Genomic DNA, 18,592 nt, shown 5'->3' on the forward strand with positions numbered 1-18,592 from the left:
TCATGAGGAGGGTTTTCCGACGGTTCTCTGGCGGAACTGGAGTACTCCTTTGCTTCTGTTGAACCGCCATTTTTTGTGTGGCACACGCAGCTTCTTGGCTAAGATTTGTTTTAACCCGATTTCTCAGTTTTCTGGTTGGAGCAACATCCGGAACATCTGTGCTGCTGAGAAGAGAATGGCGTCTTGACAAAGTATTTGTTGCCACAGTTTCACTCTGGTTTTCCTAATTGGTGTTCATGTCATAATCTTCCTTATTTTCTTTTGTGGTTAGAGTGGCTTCTGAAACATTCCTATCAAGTTTTCAGATGTGCTGCATTTGCCACACAATTTATAACCCGCCACATAATCTCCATATTTTAACAAAAATCTAATTTTGTGTTTAACTCAAATGGGTAAAAAGTTGCTAAAAATGCAGTGACATGTTGCCGTGCATTGGAACACCCTTTGTAAAGCTGGACTGGTCGCCTTTTTGTTGCTTATTGCTATATCTGGGTGTTAAACTGGTACTAATGAGGTTGAACCAATGCCCATACAGTGTTGCCAAGTTTAACAAGCATTGGCATAGCCAATAAGTCTCGTCTTTGGGAACTTATAAGTGTTTAGCTAAGCAACACTTGATGTTGTTGCACCAATGATATTGTGATGCATAAATAAACACTTATAAGGTCCCAAAGGCGAGACCTATTGGCTATGCCAATGCTTGTTCCTCTTCTTAACCACACTTTTTTCTCCTACTCAACTTGTTTTTCCTCCCATTTCTTCCCCTACATAACCACCTTTTTCCTTCCTCCGCTTAACTTAGTTTTCCCACATTAACTTTTCCACCTAACACTCTCTTATATCTACCATTTTCCCCACGCCAACACTTCCTCTCTCTGCCGCTAGTTTTCCTGCCTCCGGCCGCTCGCTGATCTCGCCCACCAGCCCTCCCAGGAACCTACTTAATGGCCATTAATTTTTCCAACAAAACGCTCTTTCCCAGACAAATCTATTGTTTTTCCCTATGCAAAATTGCCTGTCTTGGTCACTCGTTTTCCCACCTTCACCGCCGCTCTCCGTTCCACTTATCGCCTCATACTGATCCCGCCCAGCACTCTACCCAGAAACCTACTTATTGGAGGCCACAGAGTCTGTCTGCACCTGTCCTTGCCTGGACCACGCCCAGCAACAGAGTCAGGTCCAGCTATGTCACCAGACTCACCTGGTCGGTCCACTCAATTGTCCACTTCACAATCAAAGCAGCCCCATCACCTCTACCAAAATGCCCACACCATTCACAGGAGCTGGAGCTAAATACCCGAAAACCAGTGGACCAACGCCCTCAGCTCCTGCCTTCCTGACACCACTTCCAACCTCAAAGAGGCTGTCAAGAACTTCAATGTTAGGCTCACCAACTGTGACAGCAATCGCTCCCTTCAATCCAAGCAGATGCACTAAGCATACCATCTGGTACACAAAAGAATGAAGAACCACCAAATGCAACTGCAAATGACTGGAAAGGATGTGGCGCTCTAGTAATGAGCCAATTGACCGCACCACCTTCAAGCTAGCACTCAACAACTACCACCAGCGCCTGAAAGATAGGAAAAGGAGTACCCTGGCTGACCGCCTCGAAGCCAGTTCTAAATGCAGCAAAGACCTCTTCAACATAGTCATAGAGTTCTCCAACTCCTCAGCAACCGGAAATATAGTCGCCCTTTCCCAAGATCTCGGCAACACTCTAGTAGACTTCTTCCATAACAAGATCTTCCCCCTTTTGGCCTGTATACCGCAGTGGGATAAAAGCAGGAAAGTAGGTTCTTGTGACGTAGACCTCCAGGACCATCTAAAAGATGAGGTAGACGATCGTATAGAAACTGATTACAGACCAGACTGCAGATGGTCCTAAAATGTTCCATATAAATTAAGTATGGTATATTTATATATTTTTTTCACATTACTAGCAGAGTGACATGATTTTGGTCCTGATAAATGCCTAAGAACTCATAGTCACCAAGGCAGAAACATGTTGACCTATTCAAATAGGAAACATCTATATCCCTATTCCTCACACAGTTTTTTTAACTCTATCCGCTTGGGACAGCTAATTAAACTCATTTTGTCCATTGATGATATTGTTTTAATTCAAATTTTTTTGTATAATTTTTGCACTCTGCCCCTCACTCATATGTACATTGGATGATAAACACCTCACACTCCTCTCCTGCAGGAGAGTTGTAGCCCACACTGTGTACCTTGCGGACACAATGTGCAAGAGGGAACCCAATGATGAAGCATGTCACCTCTGGTGAGTGAGGGTTCTCGTCTTTACAAATGTAGTTTTCTTCCCACCATGTTAATCATTTTTTCACCCTTGTTTTGCACTTACATTTAGGTATAGTAGATACACCATCCGGTTACTTTTTGTGAGATTGATGACAAGATCTTCACCATCTACAAACAATTCAACCCCCCCAAACCTCCAAAGCCAGCATCCCCAGCCTCATCAACCACAACTCTCACCTGAACCTCCGGATCACCGCATGGGATCAACTCACCATGCAGAGCACCTCAGCCACCATGAGCTCCATCTACTCAGGAGCACTTGTCGCCATCACATGTTCAACCTGGGGAACAAAACTATCAGCAACAAACTCACGACTAAGCCTGGGCGGAGTTCGCAGAGTTCCGGTGACCAAAAACTTCACCACGCTACGCAAAGTTTCACAATGAGCCGGAGTGCGCTAGGTCGTATCGTTCGCTTGGATTTAGTGCCAGGTGTTTATCTCATGCTTGTAAATCAGCACGGACTGCATCATGCGCAGCGCAAGAGAGCACTGCTTCTTTCTGCTGCTCAAGTACATTTTCTACTTGAGTGGCAGTTTCCTCAACGCGAACGGATGGTTTCTCAACGTAAAAGGTTGCAACCATCTGTGACCGCCTGCGTTGAGAAACCTCGCTGGGAGGTGGTCTAATGTTAGATTTCCTCTCTCGCCAACTTACTGTTGGCGAGTGCGGAAAAAACTTTTTTAGAAGTTCGCATTCTCCATGGAGTGCAGCGAACAGAGCAGAATTCACTGACCAGGCCTACTCGCGACCATTTGCGATGCATCCATCACCTCATCCACATTCCAAGAAGAATGGAAACATGCGGAAGGCAAAACACTCCTCAAAAAAGCATTCACACACCTTAATAATCTGAAGAACTACCAGCTCATCTCTCTGCTTCTGTTCCCTAACAAGGTCCTGGAAAAGGCCAATAACCACCAAATCACAGACCATCTAGAGAACAACGACCTCCTGGACCCATACCAAGCTGGGTTCCGCTCAAACCACAGGACAGAAACTGCCCTAATCACAGCCACCGACATCAGTACCCTAGACCAGGGAGAAAACTGCCGCCCTGATCCTCCTCGACCCTTCAGCAGCTTTCGACACGCATTCCACTACTCCCCCATAAAAATACTCCATCTGATCGGGATCCAAGGGGACGTGCTCAAGTGGATTTCATCCTTCCTCACTGGAAGAACCCTGAAAGTCCACCTTCTACTTCGGATCCCAAGAAAATATTCTGCGGCGTCTAATAAGGCCCTTTCCTCAGCCCCACCCTGTTCAACACATACATGACCCCCTTGGCAAACATCGCCATGACCCATCTACTGAACATCATATCATATACATACCACACCCAGTTTATCCACTCTCTTTCCGCAGGCCCATCAACTACTAAGGTCATCTTCCACCTGCGTATGACCAGCATCACCTTCTGAATGCAAAACTACTCTGGCCACCTGTAGAACTAGGAGCCTCACACACTCCTACAAAACACACCAGAAACCTAGGTATCATACAGGAGAGCAAACTCACCATGAAAATAAAGATCAACACAGTATCCTCAGCCTGCTTCCTCACTCAAACATGCTCCGTAAAGTCTTTAAGTGGGTCCCAGACATCACTAGACTCACCATCACCCAGGCCCTCACAACAGCCGCCTGGACTACGCCAACACCCTATACCTAGGAATTACCTTGCACCTACTGAAGAGACTATACACCACACACAACTCGGTGGCCATACCCGTCCTGGATCTCCCCAGTCGGACCCACAGCACCCCACTCCTCAGGAAATTCCACTGGCTCCCCATCCACAAGAGGTGCAATTTCAAGATGTCGACCCACGCCTACCGGGCCCTGCATAATCAGGGACTAGCCTACATCAACCACCATTTGAACTTCCAACAGCCCTCCAGATACCTATGCTCGGCCTCCCTCTCCCTCGCTCAGATCCCCACATCCATCAAAGCCAGATCGGTGGACGCTCTTACTCCTAACTAGCCGCCAAGACCTGGAACAGCCTCCACCTCCAGGAAGGATCTAAAGGCCAGACTGTTCGACTGTTGACACCCAGTAGTAGAAACTCCCAGTGCCTGGATACCTTCATGAGTGATTAGCAGTGCTCTACAAATCCAATTTGACTGATTGATTTGAGGAGTACATTTGGTTTGCATATCTGGTCAGTTTTTCACTAAGTCGATCCTTGGGATAAGCAATTTCAACAACAATGTTAATCTCCTTGTACTTGTTCCTGGCAACTCAGTGCTTTGTATGACAAAATGTCATAATTTCCTTTCAGGTGTAGGACCGCTGAACTATGTGAGGTATTGCTTTAGTTTCTTACTTTCCATTAGAAGGATGCAAATTCATTCATGTTATATTGCAGGAGAAAAACAATCCAAATAATATCTTCAGCTTCTTCTGCGAGCTCGGCATGACAAAACCAGTTGGTCAGACTTGTAAATGGTCATGATTTTTAAGTTTTTGCTCACAATTTCCGATTCTTCTGCTGCAGGTACATGCCAATTTCTTAATGTTTACTGCATGGGGTAAATTCAGTTAGTCTGATTGATCCAGTCGAATTAGGTATTTGCCTTTCAGTGTTTCAGGTTGAAAATAATGATGTGAAAAGTAGATACCTTGTCATAAGTGGACCTCGTGCAGTGCCGAGCGAGGTCACTCCTTAAGGAAAGATATGAAGTTAGCTACTTTATCATTGTGGCTGTCATCCCAGTGTAGGTTGACGACTCCAAAGAAATTGTTCTGTGGATTGGGTTTGTTGATCAATTATGTGATCAATACAATATTTCCTAAACAATCTGTACTCCTCCCTTCTCAAATTGGGGAAGGGTAGAGGATGCTGACTGCCTGATGTGGAGGAGCGAGTGTAGAAATATTGGTCTTTAACATGGGAGTTCAGGGGCAACTCTTGGGGTAATGTTACTAGTTGGTCTGTTCTGAACGTGGGGTAAGGGGAAAAGGAATTGCAAAGTGCGTTTAAACAAGGGTGGGGCCCATGACCAGGAATTTTGTTAGAAAGTAAAGCTCCATCAGTGACTATGTGAGTGGTTTCTCTCATGATGGAGTGGTCGGTCCTTGGTATGTGAGACATTTTCAAGTAAGTTGAAGCTTCCCAGTCAGGTAAGAAGTCAGAGGTATTGACTTTCACAGACTGTCACCGTAGGGAACTCGGATCTTGAAAGCATTTATGACTTTCTTTTAGTGGATATTTTCGTATCACATCAATTCCCATTTGACTGTGGTGGTGACTTCTTTAGTACTTGAGACCGTTTTGGGATTTGACTGGCTCCATAAACCCTCACAAATGACAATTCAGTTGAGATGATGGGGCATACTAGGTGCAATTTGAATGTGCGAGCATGCTTGACTGAGGACATGCATTGTATTGTGGTTTGAGGCATTAGTTATGGAAGAGTTAGAGACAAGACTTGAGGGTAGATTGTGGCTTTGGAGTGGAAAGTGAGACATGCCATGCCTTGGATGACAGCCCAGTTTGAGATTAATAAAAGCTGTTGGATTCTTTCGTAAGGCATGAGAATATAGTGCTTCATAGGAGGGTCTAATTCTGATATCTGACTCATTGCTCAGATTCTGATTTTGAAAGTGACACTTATCAGGATTCACATTATCTGGATATTATGAAAAGGCTGAATTTTGGAGAGTCAGGATATGCTACACCATGTAGCCCCTTCAGGTCTTTTTACAGAGCATAAGTCAAAGAATAGCTTTAGGGTAAACAAGACAATTGGTGAAAGGTTGTTTTTGGAGTCTTGCTCTGCTGTGGCTGGGCAGTCACTTTCTAACCATTGGAAGATCAAGAGGCACCAAATAATTGAAACGGGGTAATGTTCAAATATTTCTTGAGCAATCGTACACCCTCTAGAAGATCTTGTAGCACCCGCAGACCTTTCAAACATAAAACACTGGATCACTAGGAGGGATAAGCTTTTTAAGGAAAAGTTACTTCCCTTTAGTAATAATGTTTTTGGTGGATAATCTATCCACCTGCAGATTCCTCACCTTTGAATATCCCGGTACATACTGGATACTGAAAACCTGTGCAATAGCTCTCAGGCAACTGCAAGTGACGTCAGCTTCATCGCAACATCAGATATGGAGTTGTCCTTACGTCATAAGAGTCATAAAGCCCCAGGAACCAATGGCAGTTGTGCTTTAATTTTGCAGAGACTTTCGAGGCATAATCGTAAAGAATGAAAATTGTATGTTGGTACATCGCATAACTAGGTATCTTATTAAAAAAAAGTAGTAACTTCATAAAAGTTTTCGACAGAAGAGGGGTGGTGGGAGGGCAGTGAGAAATCTACAGTTAGATAAAGTTTCCACTAGAAACATGGTTAACAAAGGAAACTAACAAACTTCTAATGGATACGTCTACCTGCAGGTTCCTCACATCTGAACAGATTTCCAAGCAAAAATCTGTGGTAGGAGGAAGTAGAGAAAACCTATTTAGATTAGAAAATACAGAGCGGGCAAAGTCGCTGTCTCGTCTTAGTTTAGAATCTAAACAGTAATGTTATGCGAAGGTGTGGAGAACTGCTTTGAGGTTATCTGCCTCAACTGCCAACTATGCAGGGGCCCAAATGGAATCCTCATGAGAAATTTTAAAATCAGATCCTATTCTGGCATATTGTTTGGCCTCAGGAGATACATGTTTGTAAATCTTTTCTGAAATCTCAATACCATGGGTTTTTGGTCTGAGACAAAAAAAATGACTATCACTTCACCTTAGCTACTGCACCGCCTTGTTGAGTCCAAGGCAGAGCAAATTGGAAAACACTGGAGAGGGATGTTTAAAGAGGGTCTAATCCTAATGTGGCACTCCTGGAAACAAATTTGTTTCACCTCCCTAAATAGACAGACTTGGTAGAAGGGCAATGTGCAGAAAGGATCACGTCCACCATTTCTGATGGGAGCTGAAGGGTGCTCTGATTGCATCACTCAATCTACACGAGCGAAGGTGTAGGCCTTGAAGATTAGGGCGTAGAATCTGTCGTCCTAATTGAAACAACAGATCCAGTCTGAGCAGAAGAGGAAGAGAGACTGCTACAGTGAGGTGTCTTAGGTCTGTGTTCCAAAGTTTTCTCGCCCAGACCCATGCAGGTTATTCTCATTGCCCCAGACTTGTTGAGAAGGGTGTGGTACAAAGACCTGAATGACTTGGGCCCAGTTTAAGCAAATCTTCCTCAGGCCTCTAGCAATCAAGGGCATAGGAGGAAACATGCCATGAAGTGGAAATTTACACATCAAGTGAAAGGCATCCCCCATAGCTCCCTACAACAGATGTTAGAGCGTGAAGAATTTGGGCAATGAGAGCTGCTCTGACTTGCTAGTAGGCCTAACCTGAGGTATGCCCCAAAGAGTGAAAAAAAATCTTACAATATCTCTGAATGAAGACTCCTCATGATTGGCAGGATGACACTGACGGCTCTGAAGTTAAAAGACCTGATAAGTGACTGGCTATCAGCCACGGCCATGTTCAGGTGCCCAGGTACAGAGCCTCAGGGCTTTTTGTCAGAAAGCCCGAGACCCCACTTCCTCTGCTTTGTTCAAGTACCACATTGATGTAATGCTGTTGGTTAAAATCTGGGCCAACTACCCTTGAATGTTGCGGAAGAAAACCTTTAGCGCCAAGCGAACAGCTCTCAATTCCAACAGATTGATGTGTAAACTCTGCTCCTCTGGAGACCAAAGAAATCCAAAAGGAAGTACTGTAAACTGGTAACAGGTAGAACCCACTACAAAGTGCAACTACGTCCTGTAGACCTGAAGGGTCAGATAGTGGAAGTTTGAATCCTGCAGGTCTACGGACACAATCTATACTTCGGAGTCCTATACCAGTAAAACCTGTGCCAGGGACAGCATCCCAAACTTGTCCTTCCTTAGGAAACAATTCAGGAACCTAAGGTTGAGGATCGGCCCAAGCCTTACTGTCCTTCTTGTGATCAGGAAAGTACGGAGGGTAGTTTTCTTTCCTAATTTCTAGCTATGGCACTGTCTCCAATACACTATTCTGTAGCATGACTTCCACTGCAGGATCTGCTGATGTTCCTCAGAATTGTGGGAAGAAAGAAGGGGGCAACAGGGTGGGCTCTGGGGCTTAAGGATAAATCTGAAGAATACACGCTCCAAAGTAATGGTCATCCGGCCACTGCTCATGAATCAATCTGCGAATACCAACTTAATTTTCAGCCTTCAATTTCAAATTCCTTCACATTAACTGAACGTTTTAAAATGTATATTTTAAATTGTGCTTCTTTATTTATATACACTTTACTAGTTTGTTCATATTTTATTCTGTAAGCAGTAGCGGGCCCCCAGAGGTACTCAGACCACAGGTTAGGAACCACTGGTATAGTTTATACCCCGACAGGAGAGCATCCTTTCAGAGTGGAATGCCCCATCCAGTGAAATGTAAAACCTACAATAACAATAAACAATATAGAAACCGGTTTAAATCACACCTCCCAGAGGTCACAAATGATTGGACATACACCTAGATGTAGGATCTGCCTTGTGAAAGAATAGATGAGCCCTACGAGTACTGACTTATCTTCATTACCTCTAGAAAGGGTGCCGCACTTAATCTACAGGGTCACTTCTCTATCAAAGTTAGTGGACAGGAAGACTCACTATTTAGAAGGCTCATCTTTATAATTTGCTGGGCAAGTTTCTGGAATTACGGGGCAGGTGATTTGCTCCCGACTGCAAACGAGGACAGGGAAGTCTCTACCATGTTAGGAAGGTGTCTATTCAATCTGAATTCAGGCTAATCAAGCTTGAAATCCTGCAAAATGTACTTCCACAGGTCAAAACTATTCGCCATGTGGTTGATTGTTAGTACTGTTTGTTTATGTTGGAACAGCAATAGAGGCCCCTTTCATTACACGATCTAGGACTTTAGCATAATCCGACAATACTGGGAGGACGTGCCCAGGGAACCAGTGACTGCTAGGGATCTCAATATTGCACGGGCTCTTCATATAGCACTTTTGAGGCCGATAGGACAATTAGCCATTGCCAAAATATAAATCAATCAATCTTCTACACTCTCACACTGGTACTGGCCTGAAAGGACATTGCCCATGAATAGGGTGCTACCAAAACCCAGCATTAATGGAGGTGGGGTAGACTGTAGAATGGCTGCGGAGGAATCTGCATATTAAGGTTATTGTGTCCTAAACAACGGGGGAAAAAATCTGACCCCACAGAGAGTCGCAGGACTCTGCTTTAATATGACGGGTTACAATGCGGATTGGATTGATAATTGAGGGCCTGGACGGTCTATGGCATAGTGGAATTAGGTATGTCCGTATGTGTAGGTCAGAATGCACTGACACTTCCCTTGGTGCAGAAGTTCACGTTGCTATAGTATGTTTGTGTTATGTTCAGTTCTACTTCTCATAATTCTAGATACAAAGCAAAACAATAAAATATGTTTAAAAAAGTGCACTGGAAAAAAAAAGTGCACTGTATCCACTGCTATTCTCCAGTGTGTGGCAGGTTGAAACGCCTCAGCGCGGAGTGGCATTTTGATGATCAGCGCTGTGTTACACAAGAAACTGAACCCATTATTTAGCTGTTAGTGGGGAGTCCGTGGAGAAGACCATGCATTAGGAAAAGGGGCAGAGGGAATGCAAACGCAGGAGTAATGTATCTGAAATGTCTGAGTTTTATAAATGCATCTTTTAATAGTGTGTGCACAATCTATTTTCGATTATTTCGTTTTGCTATTCCTTCGTTGCTTTATTCCTTTTTTGCTTCATTACCCACAATCAACCAAACAATCAACCATATCATTTGTAAAGAGCACTACTCACCCGTGAGGGTCTCAAGGCGCTGAAGGGTAGCGTGTGAAAACTTAAAAATAAATATGAGTGCCCAAATTATAAATGCCATTTAAAAAGAAATGGCGACAGCGTACAGAATTGTAGATAAATATTAAACATACAATATTTATGTGTAGTTTGCCAATGCTTACCGACGAGATTTGTAATGTGCAGAATTAGTTGCCAAGTAAAGATGTATACTTGCCACAGAAATAACAGATGCTTGTAAAACACCTTTATAGAGATTTAAGCAAGGAGCCACTGTCACTATTCTGATTGCAACAAAACAATCAGCTACTGTTTCAGTGTATAGGGCTTCCAACCACCACAACTCGCCCAATTTAACATTAAGCTCTACAACAGCCAGGCCACTCTTAGCAAGGACACAGTGAGATTGACCAACATCAGGGTGTCTGTTAGATAAAAGTAGATTTGTGTAACCATCGTGTGGCTTCTACTTGCAGAAAGGATTCGGAAACATCGATGGCGAGTACTGGCTGGGTCTGGAAAACATCTACAAGCTGGCGAAGCAGAGCAACTATCGCCTTCTGGTTGAGCTAGAAGACTGGAATGATAAAAAGGTCTATGCAACATACAGCAGCTTCCGCCTGGAGTCAGAGAGTGAATTCTACCGCCTGCGGCTAGGAACCTACCAGGGCAATGCCGGAGACTCACTGGCGTCACACAATGGCAAGCAGTTCACCACATTGGACAGGGACAGAGACTCTTTTTCAGGTGAGTACACAATACCTGGCCTCGAAACGTCTATAATGTGGTTTGTCAGCAGTTCAATCTCATTGTACAATTTTTCAAGAGGACTAGCTATTTTCCAATATTTCTGTAATCTGATAGGAGTACCATTGCCTGGAAACAAGAGTCATTTCAGCATCTCACTGTTTGCCCTTCTCTTTTCAGGAAACTGTGCTCACTTCCACAAAGGAGGCTGGTGGTACAATGCCTGTGCAAACTCAAACCTCAATGGAGTGTGGTACAGGGGTGGACATTACCGAAGTAAGCACCAGGATGGAATCTACTGGTCCGAGTACAAAGGAGGTTCATACTCCCTCAAGTCTGTCCGGATGATGATTAGACCGATAGACTGAACATTAGAAGCCGCAAAGGTGAGGGTGGCAGCTGCAAATCACGGCAGGCAAAGAAACCCTGGCACTGGGAAAATCATTTGTATGAGACGACTCTGGAACTTTAGATCCTTTGCACTCGGCTATGCAGAAACTCTCAAAAGCATATTTTTAGGAGTGATCGGATTGCAGGTCTAGAAGAAGCGAAGGGTCTCAATTACACCGTTTGCTGAAGTATGTGGCAAATCCCACCAGTAGCTCCAGGAAGCCATCACACTGCACTCCACAGGAAATGGGTGCACTAACATCGACTCCACTGACTGCTCCCAGGCGAAAATGGAACATAAGCTTCACAAGAAGCTGCATAGCTACCATGCGACTGTGAGAAAAACTATACCTTGATAGCCCAGGATTCCCAGTGATCCTGCTGAGAGGGGATTCAAAACTGGACTTTAAAACCTCTTCTGTAACGGAGCTCAAATGGGCAGGGCATGAGGATATCGACCAGCTGCTCCCCTTGGAAGTACTAGGGCATCATCTTCATCAGCAGCCTTCCATCTGCCTCAAATATCAACTGGCTCAAAAGCGGTAAATAAATAGAAGCGGGAAATAAATAGATCCCAGTAGGGATTTGCTTTTATATTTAGCATTTGAAATGTTTTAGCTTCTAGACCTGCTACCCGCACTGGTGGAACGATGATGCTAGGGATAATTTGTAACATCCAGCTCTAGATCCAGGCCTACTATGTGATGGGCGCCTGATAACACAGTGTTCAATGGAGAGGCAGTGTTTAATCCATAGAAGTCAGCATCAATCTCCGAGGAAAATACTTATCACTTCCCAGAGTTTGATACTTCTTTTGAAAACTCTATCACGCTACCACACGGAGGAGCAATGGCCACCCTGTGCATTCTATGATTATCTCTCTGCCTCTCACTTAATTTCACACAGTAGGATTCCTGAATGGCTTTCACTGCGCTCTGGGCATCTACCTCTCCGGTCAAAAGACAAGGAGGGACCTGTTCCTGGTCCTAAAGCTTATTTGTGCGTTGTCTTGACTATTTTATATAAACTTCGTATATATAATGATTGCAGCCCAAAGCACAACCCTGCTATGCTTGCAACAGGAGTGAGGCATCAAATTAAATGCTCTGCATGACTGCAGAGGATGGAGACTCATTGTGAGCGCGACACTGCTTCGGATGTCACATTCTCACTGCATGTCTCTCCACAGCAGTTTGTGCTGAACTTGCAGATCACGAAATATGTACACACCTCTACTGCTTTAGCCCTTAAAATACGAGCCATGTATAACATGCCTACAGCCCTACACTAAGATATGTACTTAGGGTGGAAAAGAATGTTGTACTCGCCAAGTTAACCCGATGTCTACGACTCAGCATGGTGGACAACTGGAGCCTGTGGGTGAATCCATGTGTGTGAAATAAAACATACAACTGATTTCCAAAGGCATGCCATTATTTCTTTACAAAAAAAACACAAAATATAAATATATGCTCTGTGTCAGCGAGAAAAGGGGCGAGATGGGGCGGGGCTATAATATTAATTCAAACAGAAGTCACACATCAGTAGGCACTGATGCGTGGTCTCTGTGCCTTCAAGATCATAATTAAAATTATTATGAAACACTGCTTTTATTAATTAATGCCTACAAATTGCAAACCTCTTGTATTGCAGTTTTGAAGCGTAACAGTGAAAACTGGAAAGAACTCGCACAGACTGGTGCATTTATACCTGATGATACCACGTGCCTCATCCAACCCCAGGCTCACTCGAAGGAACCCATCAAAAGGGGCCTACTAATAACACAAGCTAGGGGGAGCTCACACAGAAGAAAACCTACTGCGTCATGGTGCCAAGTGCTGTGCATTACTTTGTGTTTTTATTTCATACATGTTCAGTGTGATGTCTCAGGTTTTTTGTGTGTTTTTTTTGCATTGTAGGTAAAAAATATATTTTGGAATACTGATAATGTCGGCATGCTTACACATGGAGTACTTGCTTTTGTATGCACAAAACACTTGTGGCAACGGATGAATTTTACACCCTGGGGGTATTCAGCAAACTCGCACACACACACACACATCCTCAAAGATCAATAGGATTTGCGCTGACAACACAGCAATATGCTGTAGGAGGTACAAAAAATAGAATTTGTTGCCACTTTAGGGAAACTCGACATTTCTATTATTTGCCTACGTTTGAGAGTACACTTGGTAATGTTTTGGTTGAATGGTCGCATGCAGCGGACCCTTTTAATCATTTTTACTACAAGATTATGAGCGCGAAGACTTTAATTTTTCGTTAAGCGTCAATATGCATTAAACAGGATCATTGTACGATGCTTACAACAGTGTATGGATGGATGAGGATCTATTTTACGGAAGCAAAACATCTGAAGCAGAATATTGCTTTCTGTTCCCTCCCAAACTCCAAAAACTAAACAATTTGCACCTAGATGGCAAATCCATACGCAATGTTTTTTTTTCCCAAAGAATATATATTAGCTTAAAATGACAGGCACAGCTCTGGCGACAGGCATACCAGACTGAAGAAGGTTAATAGACTTAGGGCTTTCCCGTATTTTTTTCATGTAGAACCATGACGACGAGGAGGCAAACAGTAGCATCTGGTGGGTTCAGCTGGCCCACTTTGCGCACATTTCTCGCCAACACTCCTCAACACCCACACAGTAGGGGTGGCTCTTAGACAGCCTGAGTTTAAACTTGTGATGGGGGCTGGGGGGGGTGGGGTGAGATTAATCATTTCCCTTCAGCCCACTCACAATTGTAGTTTCACGCTTAGGTGGGGACCTAATGGAAAGGAGAGTGGTCGAAAGAGGAGACCATTATAGACCATCAAGACCCACATAGGCAGAAAACACCCAAAAGACTCCCTATGGCCAGAAACAAGTTGCCACATACATGAATATTCCCATGTACTAGTTGTGGCAAATCCCATGATAAAGACAAACACGCTAGGTGGTGACGGGTTGGCTTCCTATGCTATGTTCTAGAAGAGACATAACTAGAGACAGGTACAGGTAGTCTGCAACCCCACCTTCATGTAAATCCACTAGAGTACTTAAAAAATAACTGCCAAATATAGAAAACATAGCAATTAAACCATTCATCAAGAAAGGGTAGCGTGAAATGCACTTTTTTTTCTCACAAAAGGAGACTACTCTTCTAAAATAATAGTGCTTGTGCTAGAAAGTTACCTAGTTCCTTTTGAACACATCCAAGCATTTTGTTTAAATCAGGCCTTTAATACTATATTTGCGGAATTGTGGCACTCAAGTTCATTCATGATGGAGGACGGAACATAATTTGGTTCTTCACTTGCAGAAAAAAATCTATACAAGTTGAGATTATAATGGGAAACAATAGTAATCTGGTGGTATTTCGAGAAAAAGACATGGGTGGCCAAAGCTGGGACTATCAGGATCACATGGCTGGCTGACTCAGATTTTTGTGAGCCTCAAGCCAGTAGGTAAACTGGCATGTACGACACGAAGAGAAGTATGTACCAGCAGTGGGAAAATACGCCTCTAGGAAGTGTCGACAACTTTGCATTCAGGAAAAGTATGCAAGACCTGTGGTTTTTCTTTTGGTTGACCAAGAGATCTATAGGTTTGTTCTATGTCCTGCAACTGGGTGATTAGCTCCTCTAGGTCATTCTCGGATTCCGGATAAAACCCCCAAGGGATGGGCTGCATAGTGTGTTTTTGCAAAAGTGACGAGACAAAAAGCTTACAGCAGACAGTCCTTCCCAGTATAAAAAAAAACACAAAAAGAATAGCCATTTTCATGAGGTTCCAGACACCAGTAAACGGAAAATGGAAGGCTTTAGATTTCGATAACGTTTTTTTTCTTTTTTTTTTCCTTAAGCATATTTTTATTGATTTTTTTTCCCACAACATACAACATATACATTGCCACGAAACCAGCATTACAAGTAGGAATACTGAGCTCTGTACCCAGATTTGGAAGCGGGTTATGAGGGCAAGCTTGACTTGTACAATCTCTTGGCCTAGTGCATGATGCTAGAATCTAATCATGGATTTGAAGTGAGATGAGACCTACGAGATGTGGGGCAAATAGTACATAAAGGTTACATGCTGTTAAGTGGGAGACGTTCAGGTTGGAGACAGGCGCCTATGCTCTACTCACAGATCTGAGGAATTGTTCGAATTTCTAGTTACCATGGAGAATTGAGTGTTGTACGGCATTGGATTCCAGTCAAAGTTCCTTGACTCTAATCCATGTTCTGCAGACACAGGCCAGGTTAAGTGGTGCAAGCTCTGTGCAGGAGTTTGAAGCTCTTACTGCACCTTGAGGAAGGAATGAGATTTTGGGTAAAATATCATAATTTGAAGTCTAGACTGTTGGGCCTTATTCACGGTTGTGAACAGATGGAAACGCCTGAAGTCTCAATGCCAGGAATAAGATCTTGTGTTACAGGTGAAGGATGAAGCCAGGAGTCAGAGGTTTTAAATTAAAAAAAATTGATAAGTGAATTCTTGTGCTGTAAGCTTTCACTTAATGGTTGGGCTCTGATCTGCAGACAATCATACAATAAGTAATATAACAATCCAAGTTGTAGCGAGGGATACTCTTTTTCAGAAAGCAGAGTTTAATTCTGGGCCTCTGGTCTCTAAACTCAGTGTAGAAGATGGGATCTAGCCCCTCACGGGTCACACTGCTCCTCCTAGCTACAACTTCAGTTTGCAAAGAAGAGGAAGCTTGAATGAGCAAGCACTTGTGGACACTAATTCTAGTTTAAGCAGGTGTAGTCCTAAAGAGGCTGCTCTAAAATAGGCATAACAAGCATTTACAATGCAACGGTCTCGCCTTTGCAAAAGTTAGAGCTATTGGCATTGTAAATGACAACATTTTTATGTATGTGTTGCTTTTGAAAAGAGATAAATAAATGGCATCGTCATTTACAATGCGGATAGCTTAATCTCTCACAAATGCCACACACAAACACACAGACCCAGACACCCCACTCAAACACAGAGGCCCACATACAGACAGAGCCCTACGCACTCACACACACACAGCCCCACACACAGACACAGAGAGCCCCCCCACACACACACAGAGCCCCCCCACACACACACAGCCCCACACACACACACACAGCCCCACACACACACCCCCCCCACACACACAGAGCCCCCCACAAACACACACAGCCCCCACACACACAGAGCCCCCCCCCACACACACAGAGCCCCCCCACACACAGAGCCCCCCCACACACAGAGCCCCCCCACACACACACAGAGCCCCCCCACACACACACAGAGCCCCCCCCCACACACACAAATACACACACAGAGCCCCACACACACACACAGAGCCCCCCCCACACACAGAGAGAGCCCCCCCCACACACAGAGAGAGCCCCCCCAACACACAGAGCCCCCCCCACACAGAGAGCCCCCCCCACACAGAGCCCCCCCCACACAGAGCCCCCCCCACACAGAGAGCCCCCCACACACAGAGAGCCCCGCCCCCCCACACACAGAGCGCCCCCCACACACACACAGAGCGCCCCCCACACACACACACAGAGCCCCCCCACACACACACAGAGAGCCCCCCACACACACACAAAGAGAGCCCCCCCACACACACACACAGAGCCCCACAAAGAGAGCCCCCCACACACAGAGAGCCCCCCCCACACACACAGAGCCCCCCCACACACACAGAGCCCCCCCACACACACACAGCCCCCCCCCCCACACACAGAGCCCCCCCCCCACACACAGAGCCCCCCCCACACACAGAGCCCCCCCCCACCCACACACAGAGCCACCCCCACACACACACAGAGCCCTCCACACACACACAGAGCCCCCCCACACACACACAGAGCCCCCCACACACACACAGAGCCCCCCCACACACACAGAGCCCCCCCCCCACACACACACACAGAGCCCCCCCCACACACAGAGAGCCCCCCCCACACACAGAGAGCCCCCACACGCAGAGAGCCCCCACACACACACAGAGCCCCCCACACACACAGAGCCCCCCCACACACACAGAGCCCCCCACACACACAGAGCCCCCCCACACACACACAGAGCCCCCCCACACACACACAGTGCCCCCCCACACACACAGAGCCCCCCCACACACACAGAGCCCCCCCACACACACAGAGCCCCCCCACACACACACACAGAGCCCCCCCCCACACACACACAGTGCCCCCCACACACACACAGAGCCCCCCCCCACACACAGAGCCCCCCCCACACACAGAGCCCCCCCACACACAGAGCCCCCCACACACACAGAGCCCCCCACACACACAGAGCCCCCACACACAGAGCCCCCACACACAGAGCCCCCACACACAGAGCCCCCACACACACACACAAAAAGGAGACAAGCTACCGGGGACCGGTTTCTGGCATTTCAGGTAGCTTGCTTCCTTCCCAGTATAAGAATTGGCTTGGTAGTTTGGTCTGCCCTGTTCCCATGATGCACTGGGCCAGGGTCAGACTAATTTACATATAGCCAAGTTCTGAGCTGGGATGGTGCAGTGAGCTGAAAAACGGTGATGGATCAAGCTGGGTAAGAGTGGTCTGCTTAATTCAGACACTCTGTTCATCACCACCCCTTTTTCTGGGACAAGTATGGAAATACAAGAAGAAGCAGACTGTTTGGTCAAAGAAAAAGGAAAGGAACCACATCTCATTATGACAGCGACTAAAGTTCTAATTGAGCAGAAAGGTGACCCACAAGGGGAAAGGTTGGCTGAAATTATAGGACATGCCGAGTATTTAAACACATATTTAAACACACAGACGGGTCTTACAGAGGGGGGGGGGGAAACACCCTCTAGGCAAGCAGGTGCCCCATGTGTATTCGAGCATGAAGGAGAACCTAACGGTCAGCAAGGAGAAATAATAGTGCAGCAAAGCACAGCCACTGGCACTGGTACTGCAGTAAACGCAGTAAGCGCAGGAAGCATGATAAATACAGCAAAAGTAAATGTAGCAGTAAGCGCGGTAGATGTGATAGATGCAGTAAGTACAGTAATTGTACCAGTTAACCCAAGCAGTGGTGCCATCCCTAAGGAAAACAATAAAATGAAGTCTTTCAAACCGACGAGATCTGGTAGATCTGTTAGATCTAATGATGTCTTACTATCAGAATATAGGAGATCAAATCAGGAAGGAAATATAAATATCATCAGTCAACTACCTGTTGCAGAGCCACCTAGCAACGATGATGACAAGGAAGAAGAGGAGGACTATGAAATAGATCTAAGTTCCACCTCTCC

General features: G+C 45.3%; 2 protein-coding genes across 10 annotated transcripts in view; one reads left to right on the forward strand and one right to left on the reverse strand.

Moving 5' to 3' along the window:
• Positions 1–12,729, forward strand: part of ANGPTL1 (angiopoietin like 1) — a 68,432-nt gene extending 55,703 nt beyond the window's left edge. Inside the window, exons 4-5 of the mRNA XM_086956443.1 lie at positions 10,645–10,915; positions 11,096–12,729. Of these exons, the coding sequence (XP_086812569.1) occupies positions 10,645–10,915; positions 11,096–11,283 (459 nt within the window). The 3' untranslated portion in view covers positions 11,284–12,729. The remainder of the gene's footprint in view (positions 1–10,644; positions 10,916–11,095) is intronic.
• Positions 1–18,592, reverse strand: part of RALGPS2 (Ral GEF with PH domain and SH3 binding motif 2) — a 1,046,762-nt gene that overhangs the window by 422,215 nt on the left and 605,955 nt on the right. The gene's annotated exons all lie outside the window — the stretch shown is intronic.

The sequence above is a fragment of the Lissotriton vulgaris genome, chromosome 1_1, assembly GCF_964263255.1.
Source record: "Lissotriton vulgaris chromosome 1_1, aLisVul1.2, whole genome shotgun sequence".
Classification (NCBI taxonomy): Eukaryota; Metazoa; Chordata; class Amphibia; order Caudata; family Salamandridae; genus Lissotriton; species Lissotriton vulgaris.